The 26,674-nt window shown below is 30.9% G+C and overlaps 2 protein-coding genes across 4 annotated transcripts; both read right to left on the bottom strand.

Moving 5' to 3' along the window:
* Positions 1-1,788: 1,788 nt before the first annotated feature.
* On the bottom strand, positions 1,789-8,824 carry LOC145750206 (uncharacterized). 3 transcript variants are annotated; one of them, XM_082566185.1, is made up of 15 exons: positions 8,693-8,824; positions 8,303-8,469; positions 8,049-8,151; positions 7,322-7,499; positions 6,620-6,744; positions 6,195-6,479; positions 5,552-5,761; positions 5,189-5,356; positions 4,780-4,952; positions 4,566-4,683; positions 3,165-4,499; positions 2,748-2,960; positions 2,393-2,508; positions 2,243-2,277; positions 1,963-1,997 (listed from the first exon to the last, which is right to left on the bottom strand). In XM_082566185.1, exons 1-14 carry the CDS (start codon positions 8,781-8,783, stop codon positions 2,269-2,271), a joined length of 3,291 nt encoding a protein of 1,096 aa, XP_082422311.1. In that variant the 5' UTR covers positions 8,784-8,824; the 3' UTR covers positions 1,963-1,997; positions 2,243-2,268. The 3 variants fall into 3 exon arrangements, with proteins under 3 accessions (XP_082422309.1, XP_082422311.1, XP_082422310.1); XM_082566183.1 differs by lacking the exon at positions 2,243-2,277 and having other exon boundaries at positions 1,789-1,997; XM_082566184.1 differs by lacking the exon at positions 1,963-1,997 and having other exon boundaries at positions 2,153-2,277.
* Positions 8,825-11,193: 2,369 nt separating this feature from the next.
* On the bottom strand, positions 11,194-25,598 carry LOC145749773 (uncharacterized). Its single transcript, XM_082565634.1, has 19 exons — positions 25,468-25,598; positions 25,078-25,244; positions 24,824-24,926; positions 24,098-24,275; positions 23,739-23,863; positions 23,283-23,567; positions 22,642-22,845; positions 22,325-22,507; positions 21,624-21,796; positions 21,409-21,526; positions 20,973-21,146; positions 19,143-20,900; positions 16,330-18,647; positions 16,014-16,260; positions 12,873-15,539; positions 12,147-12,326; positions 11,785-11,967; positions 11,387-11,502; positions 11,194-11,259 (listed from the first exon to the last, which is right to left on the bottom strand). Exons 1-19 carry the CDS (start codon positions 25,556-25,558, stop codon positions 11,194-11,196), a joined length of 9,336 nt encoding a protein of 3,111 aa, XP_082421760.1. The 5' UTR covers positions 25,559-25,598.
* Positions 25,599-26,674: the final 1,076 nt, after the last annotated feature.

Raw genomic sequence — 26,674 nt, 5'->3', positions numbered from 1 at the left:
TTTAAAACCAACTCAAGCGTACGCAAACGTGATTAATCAAATTCGGTAAAACCTTAAATTTATTGCTTGTTGCAATTGTAAAACTATATAAAAATAAACTATTTTAAATAAAAAATATTCTTGATTATGGCAACAAATAATAATACAACAATCTCGTATTATGTTGAATTTAACTTTAAGTACAAAATCAGCAACCGTTACACCGCAAAGGATAATAACAACATATTTCTGCTGTGAGAAAATATTCGTAATTTGCATGCAGGTTAGGGTGAAGTAAGCTAGATATGGCGCAAAAATACATCAACATATCATCTAATAAAAAATCAAATACACTTTTTTTACTGAAACGCCAACAAATTATTTTTTTAAAACGTAAGGCTAATATTATATGCAACTGCTAATATAAAAGTTAATGTATATTATGAATATTCTTACTAAAATTTTGTTAAATTTGCACTACCTAATTATATATAATAATATATCTTAAAATTAAACAATCTTTTTATTCCGTTAAGTTGCCAAAAACACGTAAACATTTTATCTGATGTTACTTTATACTCAAACAAAACAAACAAAAATGGGTAAAAATGCTCAATTTTCCCTTTTTCTTTCAAAGGTTTTTTTCAATTTAAATGCAATGAAGCAAACGATCTAAGCAAAAGTTTACCCAATCAACATAGGTGGTTTTTGTCGCTATGTTTCTGGGATTTTCATAAAATTTAAATTTAGTGCAATAAAAATTTTGATAACCTTAAAACCACAAAACCGCCATTGACAAGAAAATTAAATCAAATCTTGATATAAAAAGAGATAAAACTAACAAAAGAACGATTTTCTTTAGAATTTTAGTCAACAACCGTAGAATTTCTTTTTACGTGACATTTGTTTTAGATTAAATTACGACCAAATCTTACAACACTACAGTTTTTATATTTAAAAATAAATTTTATTTAAAAATACAAACAAATTAACGTTTATTTTGAATTGTTAAACTTTTTATATAAATATTTATGTCTTGTTGATATTTGTAAAAGCAAAATCGAATAGAATTAAAATTCATAAAAAAACGGGGTTTAGTCTCATGCGTAGACAAGGGGAATTCCACCCAAACCACACAAAACAACCGCGCCACTTCTTACGTCATAAACGAAAAATCGGGAACTTAAAATTAGCGTTTCCGTGCTTTAAAAAAAAAGTTTTTTTAATTTTATTTTTGTTTTAAAATTTATATTTCCTGGTTGTGGTAACAAGTTACGTTTGCACAGCTAAGAAGTGGATGATTCTCACTGATTATGACGTCATAACAAGACCGGCGCTATCTTGACAACAAAATAATTATAACAAAAAACAAACAAACTAAAAATGAATATTTATGACATTATTGGAACTAGGACAAGATTGAAATCTAACTCAATATAAAACAGCATCATCTACGCTTGAAAAACTGTTAAAAATTGTAAACATACGCAAAAAAATCCCCTAATATAGTAATATAGTAAAAAAAATGTCCTTATAACAGTATTGTTTTACATATTTTAAGGAAAGATGGGTAAAAGAAGTTTAAACATATTTCTTATTTAGAATTTGTAGGCATTTAACATAATACATTTAATACCGAACAAAAGTTTTTAATTGGCATATACTATATTTTAGCAATCATAGCCAAGCATAAAAGAAAATACTAGTAAGTTTTAAGTATAAATATAAAACATATTAAAGTAAATCAAAAAACTTCAGATATTACAGAAAAAATTAAATTATTTTTAAAAGTGCATATGGTATTTTATAAACATTTGCATAGTAAAATGGCCTAAACTAACCTAACATACAAGTAAAATTAACTGCATTGCCTAATATACTATAATGTTCAAACTTTTTTTATAATTTAAAGGATAAATATTTTTACAATTCTGGGTTAATCTACAATTATTTCCTTGAGTCTCCAGTAGAGTGTGTTGTTAACGTTGTGTGGAGGTAACCTTATATATTTTTGATTTCTAAACAAAAAATAAAAAAAAATTTAAGGCTACATGAACTAATGTACTAAACAACACAAAATTGTGGGTATCAGTAATATCATAACATGCACTATTGAATATGTTATGCATTGTAATAATTAGTTCCAAGGGAAACATAATTTTAAAATGTTATATATATTTTTTTTAACATATTAAATGTTAAAATAATAATTTAACATTCTTAAGCATTTTTAAGCCAGTTGCATGCCAAAGCAATAAAATACCAATTAGGTAGATTTTGAACTTTCTGTCAAGATAACTAAAACAAAATATCATAAACTTTATAAAAAACATACTTACAAACTATTAAAACATAATAAAACACGTAAAACTGTTGTATATATAAATATATATAATTCTTAAAAATAATTTACCTGATTTCTTAAAAATAAAGTCAGAGCTAGGACTATAATAACAGTATAGACCACCACTATAAGAACAATCACAGCAATAAGCCACCCAGGCAAAGCATTTGAGGGTTCTTCAATACCTTAACATATATAATTTGTACATTGTTAATAATCATGAATTTATAGTCTGCTGGGTAACTTGCCAATGTTTTTCAAATAAACAAAAATCACAGCAGATTATAACCCCTAATATATGTTTTTTTACTTAATAAAAAGAAGAATCCAACCCAAATCACATAATGATAACCACTACGCATACAAACATTAAAAACATAATTCTAACCTTATCAGTAAAAATAAATTAGGTTTAAATTCTTACATAATGTTCTTCCGACATTAAATGAAAAACCTTCCAAACAAGAACAAGAAAACCCGGAACCATTTAAGATGCAGTTGGACCCAACATGGTTCCCACAAACACCATCTTGTTGACAATAATTTGCAACATCTGGACATATTTTACGAGCTTCAACACAGTTTGTTCTAATTGTTACCTCACAAATATCACAGTTGTATTGTGCTGTTATATTATCTGTCATCCCCAAAAAACAGTAATTAAATTTGACTATACTGATAAAACATTTCAAAAAATTTAAACGGATACAAATACTTGTCATATCAAAAGAAAAATATATAAAAATTATGAAGTTATGTTGTTACACTTAAAAGTATATCAAATGTATACCACCCTTAAAAAAGTTATTAAAGTTACAAAAACAACAAATTTTAAACTTACCCCCAGCTACTATTGAACAACTATCATTAAATAAACAACTTAGCGAATTGTTACACAAAGTTTCTTGAGAAATGTCTGGACAAAATTCACAAGCAGTTCCATTTCCATCAAATAAATTATTACAAGTACATGTAAATGATCCAATCGTGTTTGTACAAGTAGCATTATCAGCACAATTGTCTGTCATTAAAGCACATTCATCTATGTCTGTGCAGCTCACTCCATCGCCAGTGTATTCAGAATTGCAAGCACAAGTAAATGATCCAATTGTGTTTGTACAAGTAGCATTGTCACTACAATTGTCTATCATTAAAGTACACTCATTTATGTCTGTGCAGTTTACTCCATCACCAGTGTATCCAGTATTACAAGCACAAGTAAATGATCCAATTGTGTTTGTACAAGTAGCATTACCATCACTGCAATTGTCTGTCATTAAAGCACATTCATCTATGTCTGTGCAATTTACTCCATCGCCAATGTATCCAGTATTACAAGCACAAGTAAATGATCCAATTGTGTTTGTACAACTAGCATTACCATCACTACAATTGTCTGTCAATAAAGTACATTCATTTATATCAGTGCAGTTTACTCCATCGCCAGTGTATCCAGCAATACAAGCACAAGTAAATGATCCAATTGTGTTTGTACAAGAAGCATTACCATCACTACAATTGTCTGTCATTAAAGTACATTCATTTATATCAGTGCAGTTTACACCATCGCCAGTGTATCCAGCAATACAAGCACAAGTAAATGATCCAATTGTGTTTGTACAAGTAGCATTACCATCACTACAATTGTCTGTCATTAAAGTACATTCATTTATATCAGTGCAGTTTACTCCATTGCCAGTGTATCCAGCAATACAAGCACAAGTAAATGATCCAATTGTGTTTGTACAAGTAGCATTACCTTCACTACAATTGTCTGTCATTAAAGTACATTCATTTATATCTGTGCAGTTTACTCCATCGCTAGTGTATCCAGCATTACAAGCACAAGTAATTGATCCAATTGTGTTTGTACAAGTAGCATTACCATCACTACAATTGTCTGTCATTAAAGTACATTCGTTTATATCAGTGCAGTTTACTCCATCACTAGTGTATCCAGTATTACAAGCACAAGTAAATGATCCAATTGTGTTTGTACAAGTAGCATTACCATCACTACAATTGTCTGTCATTGAAGTACATTCATTTATATCAGTGCAGTTAACACCATCGCCAGTGTATCCAGCATTACATGAACAAGTAAATGATCCATTCGTGTCGGTACAGTTGGCAGCAGGACTACAAGGAAATGTTTCACGTTCACATTCGTTTTCCTCTAAACAAAATATACGTTTAAAAAAAATATTAATTTCCAATCATAAAAATAATCTTTATGGAATACCTGTAAAGGCTGTAAGAGTAGTAGAAGAAGAATTTAATATTTCATTTGTTGCAGATCTGGCTGAAACTTGAATCTCAATAGATGTGTTTGTGTTTGGTGTAAGGTTGTTTAAAGTAACCTAAAGATAAAAATCTAAACAACTTAATGAGTTCATACATGTTAAGATATTAAAATGTATACAAACTCTACACAAAAAAATTAAAAATAATTTTACCTGATAACTAGTTGAGCTGTCCAATTGACTTTCTTGTAATTGAGTCGGAGTTCCATCAACAGTAAACAAATAAGTTGTAGCTCTATTCAAACTTGCTGGGAAGGTTATAGTTGCACTTGTACCACTTGTGGATGGGGTAAATATAAAATTACTTGGATCTAATGGGGATGGGTCTAAAAAAATTTTGGCATTTAAATTAATATTGTATTTCAGTCAAAAAATCGTAAAATCATGTTAATACAAAAAAATGTTATATAAAATTACATTAACCTATAGTTAAACATGCAAAATATGTACACTTTATGTTGTACTAGCAAGAATGGCAATTTGACTTTAAAACATACTTTTATTAAACTGTTTTAAAAATGTTTTAGTTATTTATTACATATGTGTTAATTTATACCCTTACCAGTAGTATATAAAAATGTATATCTTCTTAAAACAGAACTTTGAATAGCTTGATAAAATCTACTATATTCAAACCTAGTATCACAATAAATCAAATAATTTTGTCTTATTCCATAGATCGTGTTTGATGTTAAATTAAAAAGATCACGATCGGGAAGTATTGTTATATCTTTAATCAAAAAATTATCATTAAATATAGTAGAGTATTTAAAATGTAAATGTAGATAAATATAATAACCAAGTCAATGTTTATTTTTAAATAAAAAAAATTATTTAAAAAATCTTTAAAAAAATAATTTTTAATTAAAATTTATTGGGTAAAAAAAATATATAAAAAAATAAATTAATTGCTTTTGAATAATACCTGTTTGACCAAATTGTATTGTATCTACACTTTGTGCAGATAGATCACTACTTGAACCTTCAGGAAATAAAGTTGAAGCAACTAACCCCATGTTATTATACAAAGACCATGTTCTATCATCTCGAGTTAAACAAATTGGGTTTGTGGCAAATTGATAAGCAATTAAATTGGTATCACTAAATATATATCCATCAGGAAATGATCCAGTTCCTTAATACAAATTCGTTAAAATATTAGTAATAAATGCAGTTTTTAAACACATAATAAGTTTAATTATAATAATGATTTTACAACAGAAACATAGAATAAATCAGTTACCCCTCACCCAGTCTGAAGTTTACTTTGGCAAATTGAAAAATTGTGAATAATAATTGCATGAAAATTAAACTGCTAATTAGGTGTTGGCTTAGAAACTCTAACCAGTTATAGCTCTTTATTTTAGGGCACTACAGCATAAGATCGGGGGAGTTTCACCAGGACCTAACGTAGTTAATCATTATACCACGCTGCCAATATGAAGTTAATGCTTACACAATATATTGTTATTTAATGAGTAGTAATCTCTAACTTAAAAAAATAAACAAAGTTTAATTTGCAGAAAATTCTATTTGTTATTTTAAAAACTATTTATTAATTTTCTTACTAGTAATAATTTGGTTAGAGCCAAATAAACTAACTTCTAAATTAGTTGTAATTAAGGCACTCGTGTCTGGAGTAGTTGTGTTGTCATTTAAAAATATCTCATGGTCTATATTCATTGATCCATCAACTAATCTAAGTACAACAACATTAACAACATTGCTGGATAAACTCTGATAAGCAGAGGTGAGGTTGGTTGAAATCTCATTTCTTAAAGTTGTATCAGAGTTGTTAGCTACAGTAAAAGTGGTAGTGAGAGAATTAACTTGCCCAAAAACTGATGTCATGTCTATAACAACAAAATACAAATGCTTTTATTGCTAGATGAATATTAAAAGAACTAAAAATTTTAAGATAGTAAACTATTTTAACATATGTAAATAGCATTATATTGTCAGCGTTTAGTATAAATTAAATATAAAAAAATACCTGTTGTAATTAACTGTGAAGAACCAAATGGACTTTGAGCTTCAGTTAAATTTGATGTAAATCCCTGAACACATAATGCTCGAGCTCTCACATTATATTCAGTGTTTGGAATCAAATCTAACAAACTAAAAAACAGTAATATTTTAATTAAAACCATTTATAAAGAAACAAACAATGGATATAAACTTACATTTAAATTAGATATTTAATTGATAGGATTTTATTTGGTTTGAGAATTACTTTTTTATGATAAGTTTATGATGTTTAAAAATTTAAATTTTTTGTTAAAGAAAGTTTTGCAATTTTGTAAGTAATATAACATGTTAGTATGGTTAACAATAAATCACAAAATGCCTATAAAACCTCTAAAAAATGTTTGTGGTGCTTACAATTCAAATTTCAAAAATATTAAAAATAAAAAACACCAAAAACAGATTACCATATTATTTGTGAGGTAGAAAGTACTAAGTTAGCGTAGTGAGTGTTAACAAGTTAATATTTTTTTCGTCATCACAAACAGGGCTTGCCTTTTTTTTTCTTAATCAAAATAATTTTTTTTTATAACCATTTTTGTGCTCAGTGACAATAACTCTTATTAATTTTTGAGTAAAAAAATCGCCAATATAGGAAATTATTTACCCTTTTTAGTAATACAGCAACAAAAACCTAAGTTTGAAAATATATGAACAAAACTAAACCTACATAGCAATATAGGAAGAATTAGCTGGCACATCATCAGGTACAATACTTGTATTAACTTGATTAGTTCTTGTATTTGTATATTCAACTACCCATGAGATAACCCCTGGTATTTCTTGAATAAAAACCGTGATAAATTCTGGAGTAGTGATGAAACTTGTGATGTTGACACCAGATGGAGCTATAACCAAAAACATTAGTAAAAATAAACTATTTAAAACGAAATGGTCCATACTAGGCACAATACTAATGTATTAGCATTTTCCCATTGTCTGACATCAAATTGGCTTGCAAGTTCTTGAGTTCCACTGTTCTTATGCCCTAGCTCTCAAAGTGACATTAAAGACACCCAAAACAAAACAATTCTAAAATAATTTATCCACTAGTAATCTCTATGGTAAATTTTTTTACATTGTTCTTTTATATATTTATCCTCGATGTGGAAAGGTCAATTTCATGACCTAAACATAGAGTAACATCATCTACCCCGACTCAATGTGTTGCTTTTAGCAGTTTAGGATGTTATAAAATATAATTGCCCGACAATTTTGCTGCCGATTAAGAGCTGGCTTTACACATAGGCGCTACAGCATAAGAGCAGTGAGGATCAAACCCATGACCTCAGTAGTGTAGCAAGTTTTCTGATTACTACGTCACGCTGCTCAGGTTTACTTTTATACCATGCGTAAATTATAAGTAAAATTAATAAAAAATTTAAAAAAATAAAAACCTGTTCTGATGGAAACAATTTCACTAAAATTTATGACATTGCTGAGATTATCGAAAGCTCTGACTTGGACATCATAAATAATATTTGAGCGAACATCATCGATCTACACATATTAAAACATAATTACATTGATTTAAAATACATCAGTTATGAGCGCATAATATAAAGTTCGGTATATTGGTTTAAAAAAAAGTTAACAAATAAAGGGGCAGTAATACAGCAAAGTCAACTTTAATAGTATACAGTTTACTTACAGAAACGAGTATTATAGTACTAGTTCCGTTAACGAACCCGACATTATTGGAATCGTAACGAGATTGGAATCTAACTTGATATAAAAAAGCATCATCTACACTTGAAAAACTGACTTGGAAACTGTTAAAAGTTACCGAGGATTCGTCTATTGGGTCAACTACTGGAGCTATAAAATAATAACAAGGGAATAATCTGATTATCCTTTTATAATCAAAAATTTAAAACTCGTGGTAGGTTTAATAGTAGGGGAACTCCCTATGCAACATTAATATTAAAAAAATAACTTTATCCTTAAATTATGTATTTAATTACTAAATTCTTCCAGCTATTTAAATTTCTAAAAAAACAAATTTTTATTATTATTATTAAACAAGTAATTAACTAACTACCTGTTAGTTGTCCATTTCCTGTATTTATTAAACAAAACACAAAAGCTAAAGCTGGGATTTTAAACATCGATTTTTGAGGATTTTTAAACATTTTGCATCATTTATACATAGCGTTAATAAAAATTTAATCTTTAAAAAAACATGTAGTTTTAAATATAACATATACATAGTTTTTACCAATATGCGCGCCTTGCTAAAAACTAATTAAATTAGCAACAAAACCAGACAAGTAATTTGATTATTTTAATATGAAGCAACCGTATTTGTGCGTGCATGAGGTTTTAATAAATTAAAGATATTTCTGCAAAATCTAAGCGCATTTTTGAAACCAACTCAAGCGTACGCAAACGTAATTAATCGAATTCGGTAAAACCTTAATTTTATTGCGTGTTACAATTGTAAAACTATTAATTAAAAAAAGTATTTTAAATAAAAATTATTTTTGATTATGGCAACATATAATAACACAACAATCTCGTATTATGTTAAATTTAACTTTAAGTACAAAATCAGCAACCGTTACCCGCAAAGGATAATAACAACATACTTCTGCTGTGAGAAAATATTCGTAATTTGCATGCAGGTTAGGGTGAAGTAAACTAAATATGGCGCAAAAATACATCAACATATCATCTAATAAAAAATCAAATACACTTTTTTTACTGAAACGCCAACAAATTATTTTTTTAAAACGTAAGGCTAATATCATATGCAACCGCTAATATAAAAGTTAATGTATATTATGAATATTCTTACTAAAATTTTGTTAAATTTGCACTACCTAATTATATATAATAATATATCTTGAAATTAAACAATCTTTTTATTCCGTTAAGTTGCCAAAAACACGTAAACATATTATCTGATGTTACTTTATACTCTACGACAAACAAAAATGGGTAAAAATGCTCAATTTTCCCTTTTTCTTTCAAAGGTTTTCTTCAATTTGAATGCAATGAAGCAAATGATTAAAGCAAAAGTTTACCCAATCAACAAAGGTGGTTTTGTCGCTATGTTTATTGGATTTTCATAAATTTAAATTTAGTGCAATAAAAATTTTGATAACCTTAAAACCATAAAACCGCCATTGACAAGAAAATTAAATCAAATCTTGATATAAAAAGAGATAAAACTAACAAAAGAACGATTTTCTTTAGAATTTTAGTCCACAACCGTAGAATTTCTTTTTACGTGACATTTGTTTTAGATTAAATTACGACCAAATCTTACAACACTACGTTTCGATATTTAAAAATAAATTTTACTTAAAATCACAAACAAATTAACATTTATTTTGAATTGGTAAGCTTTTTATATAAATATTTGTATAGTCTTGTTGATATTTGTAAAAGCAAAATCGAATAGAATTAAAATTTGTCTCGTGCGTAGACAAGGGAAATTCGACCCTAACCACACAAAACAATCTCGCCACTTCTTACGTCATAAACAAAAAATCGAGAACTTAAAATTAGCGTTTCCGTGCTTTAAAAATTGTTTTAAGTTTTGTTGATTTTATTTTTGTTTTAAAATTTATATTTCCTGGTTGTGGTAACAAGTTACGTTTGCACAGCTAAGAAGTGGATGATTATCACTGATTATGACGTCATAACAAGACCGGCGCCATCTTGCCAACAAAATAATTATAACAAAAAACAAACAAACTAAAAATGAATATTTATGACATTATTGGAACTAGGACAAGATTAAAATCTAACTCAATATAAAACAGCATCATCTACGCTTGAAAAACTGTTAAAAATTGTAAACATACGCAAAAAAATCCCCTAATATAGTAATATAGTAAAAAAATGTCCTTATAACAGTATTGTTTTACATATTTTAAGGAAAGATGGGTAAAAGAAGTTTAAACATATTTCTTATTTAGAATTTGTAGGCATTTAACATAATACATTTAATACCGAACAAAAGTTTTTAATTGGCATATACTATATTTTAGCAATCATAGCCAAGCATAAAAGAAAATACTAGTAAGTTTTAAGTATAAATATAAAACATATTAAAGTAAATCAAAAAACTTCAGATATTACAGAAAAAATGAAATTATTTTTAAAAGTGCATATGGTATTTTATAAACATTTGCATAGTAACATGGCCTAAACTAACCTAACATACAAGTAAAATTAACTGCATTGCCTAATATACTATAACGTTCAAACTTTTTTTATAATTTAAAGGATAAATATTTTTACAATTCTGGGTTAATCTACAATTATTTCCTTGAGTCTCCAGTAGAGTGTGTTGTTAACGATGTGTGGAGGTAACCTTATATATTTTCGATTTCTAAACAAAAAATGAAAAAAAATTTAAGGCTACATAAACTAATCTACTATACAACACAAAATTGTGGGTATCAGTAATATCATAACATGCACTATTATATATGTTATGCATTGTAATAACTAGTTTCTAGAGGAATTTAATTTTCAAATGTTATATCTTCTTTTTAACATATTAAATATTAAAATAATAATTTAACATTCTTAAGCATTTTTAATCCAGTTGCATGCCAAAGCAATATAATACCAATTAGGTAGATTTTGAACATTCTGTCAAGATAACTGAAACAAAATATTATAAACTTTATATAAAACTTACTTATCAATTTTTAAAACATAATAAAACACATAAAAATGTTGTATATATAAATATATATAATTCTTAAAAATAATTTACCTGATTTCTTAAAAATAAAGTCAGAGCTAGGACTATAATAACAGTATAGACCACCACTATAAGAACAATCACAGCAATAAGCCACCCAGGCAAAGCATTTGAGGGCTCTTCAATACCTTAACATATGTAATTTGTACATTTTTAATAATTATGAATTTATAGTCTGCTGGGTAACTTGCTAAAGAACCTTGCTAAAGTTTTTTAAATGAACAAAAATTACAGCAGATTATAACCCCTAATATATGTTCTTTTACTTAATAAAAAGAAGAATCCAACCCAGAACACATAATGACAACCACTACGCATACAAACATAAAAGACATATTTCTAACCTTATCAGTATAAATAAAATAAGATTAAATTCTTACATACTGTTCTTCCGACATTAAAAGTAAAACCTTCCAAACATGAACAAGAAAACCCGGAACCATTCAAGATGCAGTTGGACCCAACATGGTTCCCACAAACACCATCTTGTTGACAATAATTTGGAACATGTGGACATATTTCACGAGCTTCAACACAGTTTGTTCTAATTGTAACCTCACAGATATCACAATTGTATTGTGCTGCTACATTATCTGTCATCCCCAAATAACAGTATTTAAATTTGACTATACTGATAAAACATTTCAAAAAAAATTTAAACGTATTTAAATACTTCTCACATCAAAAGAAAACTATATAAAAATTATTAAGTTATGTTGTTACACTTAATAGTATAAAAATATAGTACAAAAATAACAAATTTTAAACTTACCCCCAGATACTATTGAACAACTATCATGAAATAAACAACTTAGAGAATTGTTACACAAAGTTTCTCGAGAAATGTCTGGACAAAATTCACAAACAGTTCCATTTCCATCAAATAAATGAATACAAGTACATGTAAACGATCCAATTGTGTTTGAACAATTAGCATTATTTGCACAATTGTCTGTCATTAATGTACATTCATTTTCATCAGTGCAGTTTACTCCATCGCCAGAATATCCAGTATTACAAGCACAAGTAAATGATCCAATTGTGTTTGTACAAGTAGCATTACCATCACTACAATTGTCCATCATTAAAGCACATTCATCTATGTCTGTGCAGTTTACTCCATCGCCAGTGTATCCCGAATTGCAAGCACAAGTAAATGATCCAATTGTGTTTGTACAAGTAGCATTATCATCACAATTGTCTGTCATTAAAGCACATTCATCTATGTCTGTGCAGTTTACTCCATCGCCAGTGTATCCAGCATTACAAGCACAAGTAAATGATCCAATCGTGTTTGTACAAGTAGCATTACCATCACTACAATTGTCCATCATTAAAGCACATTCATCTATGTCTGTGCAGTTTACTCCATCGCCAGTGTACCCAACATTACAAGCACAAGTAAATGATCCAATCGTGTTTGTACAAGTAGCATTATCATCACAATTGTCTGTCATTAAAGCACATTCATCTATGTCTGTGCAGTTTACTCCATCGCCAGTGTATCCAGCATTACAAGCACAAGTAAATGATCCAATCGTGTTTGTACAAGTAGCATTATCATCACAATTGTCTGTCATTAAAGCACATTCATCTATATCTGTGCAGTTTACTCCATCGCCAGTGTATCCAGCATTACAAGCACAAGTAAATGATCCAATCGTGTTTGTACAAGTAACATTATCATCACAATTGTCTGTCATTAAAGCACATTCATCTATATCTGTGCAGTTTACTCCATCGCCAGTGTATCCAGCATTACAAGCACAAGTAAATGATCCAATCGTGTTTGTACAAGTAGCATTATCATCACAATTGTCTGTCATTAAAGCACATTCATCTATATCTGTACAGTTTACTCCATCGCCAGTATATCCAGCATTACAAGCACAAGTAAATGATCCAATTGTGTTTGTACAAGTAGCATTATCATCACAATTGTCTGTCATTAAAGCACATTCATCTATATCTGTGCAGTTTACTCCATCGCCAGTGTATCCAGCATTACAAGCACAAGTAAATGATCCAATCAAGTTTGTACAAGTAGCATTATCATCACAATTGTCTGTCATTAAAGCACATTCATCTATATCTGTGCAGTTTACTCCATCGCCAGTGTATCCAGCATTACAAGCACAAGTAAATGATCCAATCGTGTTTGTACAAGTAGCAGTATCATCACAATTGTCTGTCATTAAAGCACATTCATCTATATCTGTGCAGTTTACTCCATTGCCAGTGTATCCTGCATTACAAGCACAAGTAAATGATCCAATCGTGTTTGTACAAGTAGCATTACCATCACTACAATTGTCCATCATTAAAGCACATTCATCTATGTCTGTGCAGTTTACTCCATCACCAGTGTATCCAGCATTACAAGCACAAGTAAATGATCCAATTGTGTTTGTACAGGTAGCATTACCATCACTACAATTGTCCATCATTAAAGCACATTCATCTATGTCTGTGCAGTTTACTCCATCGCCAGTGTATCCAGCATTACAAGCACAAGTGAATGATCCAATCGTGTTTGTACAAGTAGCATTATCATCACAATTGTCTGTCATTAAAGCACATTCATCTATATCTGTGCAGTTTACTCCATCGCCAGTGTATCCAGCATTACAAGCACAAGTAAATGATCCAATCGTGTTTGTACAAGTAGCATTATCATCACAATTGTCTGTCATTAAAGCACATTCATCTATATCTGTGCAGTTTACTCCATCGCCAGTGTATCCAGCATTACAAGCACAAGTAAATGATCCAATCATGTTTGTACAAGTAGCATTATCATCACAATTGTCTGTCATTAAAGCACATTCATCTATGTCTGTGCAGTTTACTCCATCGCCAGTGTATCCAGCATTACAAGCACAAGTAAATGATCCAATCGTGTTTGTACAAGTAGCATTACCATCACTACAATTGTCCATCATTAAAGCACATTCATCTATGTCTGTGCAGTTTACTCCATCGCCAGTGTATCCAGCATTACAAGCACAAGTAAATGATCCAATCGTGTTTGTACAAGTAGCATTATCATCACAATTGTCTGTCATTAAAGCACATTCATCTATATCTGTGCAGTTTACTCCATCGCCAGTGTATCCAGTATTACAAGCACAAGTAAATGATCCAATCGTGTTTGTACAAGTAGCATTATCATCACAATTGTCTGTCATTAAAGCACATTCATCTATATCTGTGCAGTTAACTCCATCGCCAGTGTATCCAGCATTACAAGCACAAGTAAATGATCCACTCGTGTTTGTACAAGTAGCATTGTCATCACAATTGTCTGTCATTAAAGCACATTCATCTATATCTGTGCAGTTTACTCCATCGCCAGTGTATCCAGCATTACAAGCACAAGTAAATGATCCAATCGTGTTTGTACAAGTAGCATTATCATCACAATTGTCTGTCATTAAAGCACATTCATCTATATCTGTGCAGTTTACTCCATCGCCAGTGTATCCAGCATTACAAGCACAAGTAAATGATCCAATCGTGTTTGTACAAGTAACATTATCATCACAATTGTCTGTCATTAAAGCACATTCATCTATATCTGTGCAGTTTACTCCATCGCCAGTGTATCCAGCATTACAAGCACAAGTAAATGATCCAATCATGTTTGAACAAGTAGCATTATCATCACAATTGTCTGTCATTAAAGCACATTCATCTATATCTGTGCAGTTTACTCCATCGCCAGTGTATCCAGCATTACAAGCACAAGTAAATGATCCAATCGTGTTTGTACAAGTAGCATTATCATCACAATTGTCTGTCATTACAGCACATTCATCTATATCTGTGCAGTTTACTCCATCGCCAGTGTATCCAGCATTACAAGCACAAGTAAATGATCCAATCGTGTTTGTACAAGTAACATTATCATCACAATTGTCTGTCATTAAAGCACATTCATCTATATCTGTGCAGTTTACTCCATCGCCAGTGTATCCAGCATTACAAGCACAAGTAAATGATCCAATCGTGTTTGTACAAGTAGCATTATCATCACAATTGTCTGTCATTAAAGCACATTCATCTATATCTGTGCAGTTAACTCCATCGCCAGTGTATCCAGCATTACAAGCACAAGTAAATGATCCAATCGTGTTTGTACAAGTAGCATTATCATCACAATTGTCTGTCATTAAAGCACATTCATCTATATCTATGCAGTTTACTCCATCGCCAGTGTATCCAGCATTACAAGCACAAGTAAATGATCCAATTGTGTTTGTACAAGTAGCATTACCATTACTACAATTGTCCATCATTAAAGCACATTCATCTATGTCTGTGCAGTTTTCTCCATCGCCAGTGTACCCAACATTACAAGCACAAGTAATTGATCCAATCGTGTTTGTACAAGTAGCATTATCATCACAATTGTCTGTCATTAAAGCACATTCATCTAAATCTGTGCAGTTTACTCCATCGCCAGTGTATCCAGCATTACAAGCACAAGTAAATGATCCAATTGTGTTTGTACAAGTAGCATTACCATCACTACAATTGTCCATCTTTAAAGCACATTCATCTATGTCTGTGCAGTTTACTCCATCGCCAGTGTATCCAGCATTACAAGCACAAGTAAATGATCCAATTGTGTTTGTACAGGTAGCATTACCATCACTACAATTGTCCATCATTAAAGCACATTCATCTATGTCTGTGCAGTTTACTCCATCGCTAGTGTATCCTGAATTGCAAGCACAAGTAAATGATCCAATTGTGTTTGTACAAGTAGCATTATCATCACAATTGTCTGTCATTGAAGCACATTCATCTATGTCTGTGCAGTTTACTCCATTGCCAGTGTATCCAGCATTACAAGCACACGTAAATGATCCAATCGTGTTTGTACAAGTAGCATTACCATCACTACAATTGTCCATCATTAAAGCACATTCATCTATGTCTGTGCAGTTTACTCCATCGCCAGTGTATCCAGCATTACAAGCACAAGTAAATGATCCAATTGTGTTTGTACAAGTAGCATTACCATCACTACAATTGTCCATCATTAAAGCACATTCATCTATGTCTGTGCAGTTTACTCCATCGCCAGTGTACCCAACATTACAAGCACAAGTAAATGATCCAATTGTGTTTGTACAAGTAGCATTATCATCACAATTGTCTGTCATTAAAGCACATTCATCTATATCTGTGCAGTTAACTCCATCGCCAGTGTATCCAGCATTACAAGCACAAGTAAATGATCCAATCGTGTTTGTACAAGTAGCATTATTATCACAATTGTCTGTCATTAAAGCACATTTATCTATATCTGTGCAGTTTACTCCATCGCCAGTGTATCCAGCATTACAAGCACAAGTAAATGATCCAATCGTGTTTGTACAAGTAGCATTATCATCACAATTGTCTGTCATTAAAGCACATTCATCTATATCTGTGCAGTTTACTCCATTGCCAGTGAATCCAGCATTACAAGCACAAGTAAATGATCCAATTGTGTTTGTACAAGTAGCATTATCATCACAATTGTCTGTCATTGAAGCACATTCATCTATGTCTGTGCAGTTTACTCCATTGCCAGTGTATCCAGCATTACAAGCACAAGTAAATGATCCAATCGTGTTTGTACAAGTAGCATTACCATCACTACAATTGTCCATCATTAAAGCACATTCATCTATGTTTGTGCAGTTTTCTCCATCGCCAGTGTACCCAACATTACAAGCACAAGTAAATGATCCAATCGTGTTTGTACAAGTAGCATTATCATCACAATTGTCTGTCATTAAAGCACATTCATCTAAATCTGTGCAGTTTACTCCATCGCCAGTGTATCCAGCATTACAAGCACAAGTAAATGATCCAATTGTGTTTGTACAAGTAGCATTACCATCACTACAACTGTCCATCATTAAAGCACATTCATCTATGTCTGTGCAGTTTACTCCATCGCCAGTGTATCCAGCATTACAAGCACAAGTAAATGATCCAATTGTGTTTGTACAGGTAGCATTACCATCACTACAATTGTCCATCATTAAAGCACATTCATCTATGTCTGTGCAGTTTACTCCATCGCTAGTGTATCCCGAATTGCAAGCACAAGTAAATGATCCAATTGTGTTTGTACAAGTAGCATTATCATCACAATTGTCTGTCATTGAAGCACATTCATCTATGTCTGTGCAGTTTACTCCATTGCCAGTGTATCCAGCATTACAAGCACAAGTAAATGATCCAATCGTATTTGTACAAGTAGCATTACCATCACTACAATTGTCCATCATTAAAGCACATTCATCTATGTCTGTGCAGTTTACTCCATCGCCAGTGTATCCAGCATTACAAGCACAAGTAAATGATCCAATTGTGTTTGTACAAGTAGCATTACCATCACTACAATTGTCCATCATTAAAGCACATTCATCTATGTCTGTGCAGTTTACTCCATCGCCAGTGTACCCAACATTACAAGCACAAGTAAATGATCCAATCGTGTTTGTACAAGTAGCATTATCATCACAATTGTCTGTCATTAAAGCACATTCATCTATATCTGTGCAGTTTTCTTCATCGCCAGTGTATCCAGCATTACAAGCACAAGTAAATGATCCAATCGTGTTTGTACAAGTAGCATTATCATCACAATTGTCTGTCATTAAAGCACATTCATCTATATCTGTGCAGTTTACTCCATTGCCAGTGAATCCAGCATTACAAGCACAAGTAAATGATCCAATTGTGTTTGTACAAGTAGCATTACCATCACTACAATTGTCCATCATTAAAGCACATTCATCTATGTCTGTGCAGTTTACTCCATCGCCAGTGTACCCAACATTACAAGCACAAGTAAATGATCCAATCGTGTTTGTACAAGTAGCATTATCATCACAATTGTCTGTCATTAAAGCACATTCATCTATATCTGTGCAGTTAACTCCATCGCCAGTGTATCCAGCATTACAAGCACAAGTAAATGATCCAATCGTGTTTGTACAAGTAGCATTATCATCACAATTGTCTGTCATTAAAGCACATTTATCTATATCTGTGCAGTTTACTCCATCGCCAGTGTATCCAGCATTACAAGCACAAGTAAATGATCCAATCGTGTTTGTACAAGTAGCATTATCATCACAATTGTCTGTCATTAAAGCACATTCATCTATATCTGTGCAGTTTACTCCATTGCCAGTGAATCCAGCATTACAACCACAAGTAAATGATCCAATTGTGTTTGTACAAGTAGCATTATCATCACAATTGTCTGTCATTGAAGCACATTCATCTATGTCTGTGCAGTTTACTCCATCGCCAGTGTATCCAGCATTACAAGCACAAGTAAATGATCCAATTGTGTTTGTACAAGTAGCATTACCATCACTACAATTGTCCATCATTAAAGCACATTCATCTATGTTTGTGCAGTTTTCTCCATCGCCAGTGTACCCAACATTACAAGCACAAGTAAATGATCCAATCAAGTTTGTACAAGTAGCATTATCATCACAATTGTCTGTCATTAAAGCACATTCATCTAAATCTGTGCAGTTTACTCCATCGCCAGTGTATCCAGCATTACAAGCACAAGTAAATGATCCAATTGTGTTTGTACAAGTAGCATTACCATCACTACAATTGTCCATCATTAAAGCACATTCATCTATGTCTGTGCAGTTTACTCCATCGCCAGTGTATCCAGCATTACAAGCACAAGTAAATGATCCAATTGTGTTTGTACAGGTAGCATTACCATCACTACAATTGTCCATCATTAAAGCACATTCATCTATGTCTGTGCAGTTTACTCCATCGCTAGTGTATCCCGAATTGCAAGCACAAGTAAATGATCCAATTGTGTTTGTACAAGTAGCATTATCATCACAATTGTCTGTCATTGAAGCACATTCATCTATGTCTGTGCAGTTTACTCCATTGCCAGTGTATCCAGCATTACAAGCACAAGTAAATGATCCAATTGTGTTTGTACAAGTAGCATTACCATCACTACAATTGTCCATCATTAAAGCACATTCATCTATGTCTGTGCAGTTTACTCCATCGCCAGTGTACCCAACATTACAAGCACAAGTAAATGATCCAATCGTGTTTGTACAAGTAGCATTATCATCACAATTGTCTGTCATTAAAGCACATTCATCTATATCTGTGCAGTTTTCTTCATCGCCAGTGTATCCAGCATTACAAGCACAAGTAAATGATCCAATCGTGTTTGTACAAGTAGCATTATCATCACAATTGTCTGTCATTGAAGCACATTCATCTATATCTGTGCAGTTTACTCCATCGCCAGTGTATCCAGCATTACAAGCACAAGTAAATGATCCAATCGTGTTTGTACAAGTAGCATTATCATCACAATTGTCTGTCATTAAAGCACATTCATCTATATCTGTGCAGTTTACTCCATTGCCAGTGAATCCAGCATTACAAGCACAAGTAAATGATCCAATCGTGTTTGTACAAGTAGCATTATCATCACAATTGTCTGTCATTAAAGCACATTCATCTATATCTGTGCAGTTTACTCCATCGCCAGTGTATCCAGCATTACAAGCACAAGTAAATGATCCAATCGTGTTTGTACAAGTAGCATTATCATCACAATTGTCTGTCATTAAAGCACATTCATCTATATCTGTGCAGTTTACTCCATTGCCAGTGTATCCAGCATTACAAGCACAAGTAAATGATCCAATCGTGTTTGTACAAGTAGCATTATCATCACAATTGTCTGTCATTAAAGCACATTCATCTATATCTGTGCAGTTTACTCCATTGCCAGTGTATCCAGCATTACAAGCACAAGTAAATGATCCAATCGTGTTTGTACAAGTAGCATTATCATCACAATTGTCTGTCATTAAAGCACATTCATCTATATCTGTGCAGTTTACTCCATTGCCAGTGTATCCAGCATTACAAGCACAAGTAAATGATCCAATCGTGTTTGTACAAGTAGCATTATCATCACAATTGTCTGTCATTAAAGCACATTCATCTATATCTGTGCAGTTTACTCCATTGCCAGTGAATCCAGCATTACAAACACAAGTAAATGATCCAATCGTGTTTGTACAAGTAGCATTATCATCACAATTGTCTGTCATTAAAGCACATTCATCTATATCTGTGCAGTTTACTCCATCGCCAGTGTATCCAGCATTACAAGCACAAGTAAATGATCCAATCGTGTTTGTACAAGTAGCATTATCATCACAATTGTCTGTCATTAAAGCACATTCATCTATATCTGTGCAGTTTACTCCATTGCCAGTGTATCCAGCATTACAAGCACAAGTAAATGATCCAATCGTGTTTGTACAAGTAGCATTATCATCACAATTGTCTGTCATTAAAGCACATTCATCTATATCTGTGCAGTTTACTCCATTGCCAGTGTATCCAGCATTACAAGCACAAGTAAATGATCCAATCGTGTTTGTACAAGTAGCATTATCATCACAATTGTCTGTCATTAAAGCACATTCATCTATATCTGTGCAGTTTACTCCATTGCCAGTGTATCCAGCATTACAAGCACAAGTAAATGATCCAATCGTGTTTGTACAAGTAGCATTATCATCACAATTGTCTGTCATTAAAGCACATTCATCTATATCTGTGCAGTTTACTCCATCGCCAGTGTATCCAGCATTACAAGCACAAGTAAATGATCCAATTATGTTGGTACAGTTGGCAACAGGACTACAAGGAAATATTTCACGTTCGCATTCGTTTTCCTCTAAACAAAAAATTTTTTAAAAAAATATTTATTTGGTTTTACTAAAAATATTGAAAAAAAGCTTGTTTATTTTTAGTTTTTTTTTTTGAAAGACATTATTCCTAAGTTCATAGTGTAAATAATTTGATTAAGTTAAAAATATGGTAGTCTAGACTAAAGTTGACATACAAGTTATGACAAATTCCAGTTAATGCATTAAACAAGATTTATGCTAATACTTTAATTGACTTATAATCACACAAAGAAAACCTTTAAGGAATACCTGTAAAGCCTGTAAGAGTAGTAGAAGAGGAATTTAATATTTCATTTGTTGCAGATCTGGCTGAAACTTGAATCTCAATAGATGTGTTTGTGTTTGGTGTAAGGTTGTTCAAAATAACCTGAAGATAAAAATCTAAACAACTTAATAAGTTCATACATGTTAAGATATTAAAATGTATACAAACTGTACACAAAATAATTCAAAAATAATTTTACCTGATAATTATTTGAGCTGTCCAATTGACTTTCTTGTAATTGAGTCTGAGTTCCATCAACTCTAAACAAATAAGTTGTAGCTCTACTCAAACTTGCTGGGAAGGTTATAGTTGCACTTGTCCCACTTGTGGATGGGGTAAATATAAAATTACTTGGGTCTAATGGGGATGGGTCTAAAAAATAATTTGGGCATTTAAACTAATATTGTAATTCAGTCATATGGCAAAATCATGTTAACACAAAAAATGTTATATGAAAAATACATTAAACTATAATTCAAAAATGCAAAATATTTACACTTCCTGTTGTAATAGCAATAATGGCAGTTTTACTTTAAAACACTTTAACTAAACTGTTTTAATAGTGTTTAGTTATTTCTTTGTATATCTTTGTATATATCTTTATCCTTGATGAGAGAAAGTCGAATGCGCGACTTTAAGGGTAACATCAGTTACTTCGACCCAGTCTCGAGTTGCCTGTGGCAGTTTGGGATATTATAGATTATAATTGCCCGATAATTATACTGCTGATTAAGTGGTGGCTCAGCAGGAGTTTATAGCGTTTATAGCGCCTTACTCAAGGACGCTACAGCATGAGATCAGTGGGGATAAAACCCACGACCTCATGTGTGGTGTACCAAGTGTTCTTACCACTACCACACTGCCGGTATTTATTATACATGTGTTAATTTATACCCTTACCAGTAGTATATAAAATTGTATATCTTCTTAACTCAGAACTTTGAATAGCTTGATAAAATCTACTATATTCAAACCTAGTATCACAATAAATCAAATAAGTTTGTCTTATTCCATAGATCGTGTTTGATGTTAAATTGAAAAGAATAGTAAAATTCGTATCACCCTCGGGCAAGATTGTTAAATCTAAAATTACAATACAATCATTAAATATAGTTTGTTATTTATAATAAACATTTGGATAAATATAAATTTATTACAACCTACCATGTATATTTTTTTAAAAGAGAAACAAATAACTTAACTTTTTTGACAAATACCTGTTTGATTAAATTCTATTCTATCTGGAGTTTGTGCAGATGCATCACTACTTGAACTTTCAGGAAATAAAGTTGAAGCAACTAACCCCATGTTATTATACAAAGACCATGTTCTATTATCTTGAGTTGAACAAGGTGGGATAGATGCAAAAGCAATTAAATTGTTATCACTAAATATGTATCCATCAGGAAATGATCCAGTTCCTTAATATAAATTTGTTAAAATATTAGTGATAAATGCAGTTTTTAAACACATAATAAATTTAATTATAATAATGACTTTACAACATAAACATAAAGTAACATTAGTTACCCTTTACCCAGTCTGAAGTTTACTTTGGCAGATTGAAAAATTGTGGATAATAATTGCATGAAAATTAAACTGCTAATTATATGTTGGCTTAGAAACTTTTACCAGTTATAGCACCTTACATAAGGCCCCTACAGCATAAGAACAATGGAGATCCAACCCAGGACCTAACATAGTTAATCATTATGCCACGCTGCCAGTATGAAGTTAATGCTTACAAAATATATTGTTATCCAAAAAGTAGTAATCTATAACTTAAAAAAAGTAAACAAAATCTAATTTCCCGAAAATTCTGTTTGTTATTTTAAAAACTATTTATTAATTTTCTTACTAGTAATAATTTGGTTAGAGCCAAATAAACCAACATCTAAATTAGTTGTATTTAAGGCACTCGTGTCTGGAGTAGTTGTGTTGTCATTTAAAAATATCTCATGGTCTATATTCATTGATCCATCAATTAACATAAGTACAACAACATTAAAAACATTGCTAGATAAACTCTGATAAGCAGAGGTGAGGTTGGTTGAAATCTCATTTCTTAAAGTTGTATCGGAGTTGTTAGCTACAGTAAAAGTGGTAGTAAGAGAATTAACTTGCCCAAAAACTGATGTCATGTCTATAATAACAAAATATAAATGATTTTATTGCTAGATAAATAGAAAAAATTATTAGTAAACTATTTTAACATATGTAAAAAGCATTATGTGAAAGTATATTAAATATACAGAAATAAAACTACACTTTTTAAATGTTTAGTTACTAAAACCTACTTTAATATAAAAAATACCTGTTGTAATTAACTGTGAAACACCAAAAGGACTTTGAGATTCAGTTAAATTTGATGTAAATCCCTGAACACCTAATGCCCGAGCTCTCACGTTATATTCAGTGTTTGGAATTAAATCTAACAAACTACAAAAAAAACAAACAGTAATATTTTAATTGAAACATTTTATAAAGAAACAAACAATGCATCTAAACTTAAATTTAAGTTAGACATTAAATTGATAGAATTTCGATTGGCTTAATGATTTCTTTTTTGGGATAGGTTTATTCCAAATAAAAATTTAAATATTTTGTTAAGCAAATTAATCACAATGTTTCGTAATGCAGCAAAAAAACTTAGTCTAAAAAAAATAAACTCACATAGCAATATAGGAAGAATTAGCTGGTACATCATCAGGTACAATACTTGTATTAACTTGACTAGTTCTTGTATTTGTATATTCAACCACCCATGAGATAACCCCTGGTATTTCTTGAATAAAAACCGTGATAAATTCTGGAGTAGTGATGAAACTTGTGATGTTGACACCAGATGGAGCTATAATAAAAAATTAGTAAAAATAAGCTATTTAAAATGAAATGGTCCATACTAGGCACAATACTAATGTATTTGCATTTTCCCATTGTCTGACATCAAATTGGCAAGTTCTAGGTTTAATTTTCACTGTTCTCATGCCCTGGCTCTTAAAGTGAGGCTGAAGACACCCAAAACAAAACAATTCTAACATAATTAATCCATTAGTATTTTTTGTGGTAAATTTTTTTTACAGTGTTTTTTATATATTTATTCTCGATGTGGTACGATCAAATTCATGACCTAAACATAGATTAACATCATCTACACCGACCCAATGTGTTGTTTTTAGCAGTTTAAGATGTTATAAAATATAATTGCCCGACAATTTTGCTGCCGATTAAGAGCTGGCTTTACACATAGGCGCTACAGCATAAGAGCAGTAAGGATCGAACCCAGGACCTCAGTAGTGCAGCAAGTGTTCTGATTACTACATCACACTGCTCAGGTTTACTTTTATACAATGCATAAATTATAAGTAAAATTAATAAAAAATTTAAAAAAATAAAAACCTGTTCTGATGGAAACAATTTCACTAAAATTTCCGACATTGCTGAAATTATCAAAAGCTCTGACTTGGACATCATAAATAATATTTGAGCGAACATCATCGCTCTACACATATTAAAACATAATTACATTGATTTAAAATACATCAGTTATGAGTGTATAATATAAAGTTCGGTATATTGGTTTAAAAAAAAGTTAACAAATAAAGGGGCAGTAATACAGCAAAGTCAACTTTAATAGTAAACAGTTTACTTACAGAAACGAGTATTATAGTACTAGTTCCGTTAACGAACCCGACATTATTGGAATCGTAACGAGATTGGAATCTAACTTGATATAAAACAACATCATCTACACTTGAAAAACTGACTTGAAAACTGTTAAAAGTTACCGAGGATTCGTTTATTGGGTCAACTACTGGAGCTATAAAATAATAAAAAAGGATTAATCTGATTATCCTTTTATAATCAAAGTTTTAAAACTCGTGGTAAGTTTAATAGTAGGGGAACTCCCTATGCAACATTAATATTAAAAAAATAACTTTATCCTTAAATTATGTATTTAATTACTAAATTCTTCCAGCTATTTAAACTTCTTAAAAAACAAATTTTTATTATTATTATTAAACAAGTAATTAACTAAATACCTGCTAATTGTCCATTTCCTGTATTTATTAAACAAAACACAAAAGCTAAGACTGGGATTTTAAACATCGATTTTTGAGGATTTTTAAACATTTTGCATCATTTATACATAACGTTAATAAAAATTAATCTTTAAAAAAACATGTAGTTTTAAATATAACATATAAATAGTTTCTTATATACGCGCCTTGCAAAAAACTATTTAAATTAGCAACAAAAAGCAGACAAGTAATTTGATTATTTTAAATTGAAGCAACCTTATTTGTGCGTGCATGAGGTTTTAATGAATTAAAGATATTTCTGCAAAATCTAAGCGCATTTTTAAAACCAACTCAAGCTTACGCAAACGTAATTAATTAAATTCGGCAAAACCTTATATTTATTGCTTGTTACAATTGTAAAACTATATAAAAAAATTATTTTTTAATGACAATTACTCTTGAATATGGCAACATATAATAACACAACAATCTCGTATTATGTTGAATTTAACTTTAAGTACAAAATCAGCAACCGTTACACCACAAAAAATAGTAACAACATACTTCTGCTGTGAGAAAATATTCGTAATTTGCATGCAGGTTAAGGTAAAGTAAAGTTAAATATGGCGCAAAAATACATCAACAAATAAGTCTAACTTAAATACACTTTTTTAACTGAAAGAATTATTTTTTTAAAACGTAAAGCTAATATTATATGTAACCGCTAATATAAAAGTTAATGTACATTTTGGATATTCTAACTTAAATTTTGTTAAAGTTGCACTACCTAATTATATATAATAATATATTTTGAAATTAAACATATCTTTAATCTGTTAAGTTACTAAAAACACGTAAAAACTTTATCTGATGTTACTTAATACTCTACGACAAACAAAAATGGGTAAAAATGCTCAATTTTCCCTTTTTCTTTCAAAGGTTTTTTTCAATTTAAATGCAATGAAGCAAACGATCTAAGCAAAAGTTTACTCAAACAAGATAAGGGGTTTTTGTCGCTATGTTTCTGGGATTTTCATAAAATTTAAATTTAGTGGAAAAAAATTTTTTATAATCGTAAAGCTATATCACCGCATATAAAAGTAAAATTAAATCTCGATATAGAAAGAGATAAAACTAACAAAAGAACGATTTTCTTTAGAATTTTAGTCCACAACCGTAGAATTTCTTTTTACGTGATATTTGTTTTAGATTAAATTTCGACCAAATC

This window comes from Corella eumyota, chromosome 4 (genome assembly GCF_963082875.1).
Source record: "Corella eumyota chromosome 4, kaCorEumy4.1, whole genome shotgun sequence".
Taxonomy (NCBI): Eukaryota; Metazoa; Chordata; class Ascidiacea; order Phlebobranchia; family Corellidae; genus Corella; species Corella eumyota.
This window is presented reverse-complemented; position numbering and strand designations above follow the sequence as displayed.

What these genes read in the sequence shown, in the direction of transcription:
- LOC145749773 (XM_082565634.1), bottom strand. Translation starts at nt 25,558, where the DNA reads ATGTTTAAAAATCCTCAAAAATCGATGTTTAAAATCCCAGTCTTAGCT. An exon ending in AGGAAATGGACAATTAGCAG is followed by an intron (nt 25,245 to 25,467) that starts GTATTTAGTTAA and finishes ATTATTTTATAG; the next exon opens with CTCCAGTAGTTGACCCAATA. An exon ending in CTTTATTTTTAAGAAATCAG is followed by an intron (nt 11,260 to 11,386) that starts GTAAATTATTTT and finishes TTATCTTGACAG; the next exon opens with AATGTTCAAAATCTACCTAA.
- LOC145750206 (XM_082566183.1), bottom strand. Translation starts at nt 8,783, where the DNA reads ATGTTTAAAAATCCTCAAAAATCGATGTTTAAAATCCCAGCTTTAGCT. An exon ending in AATTCTTCCTATATTGCTAT is followed by an intron (nt 6,745 to 7,321) that starts GTAGGTTTAGTT and finishes ACTGTTTTTTAG; the next exon opens with TTTGTTAGATTTGATTCCAA. An exon ending in TAATGTCGGAAGAACATTAT is followed by an intron (nt 2,509 to 2,747) that starts GTAAGAATTTAA and finishes ATATATGTTAAG; the next exon opens with GTATTGAAGAACCCTCAAAT.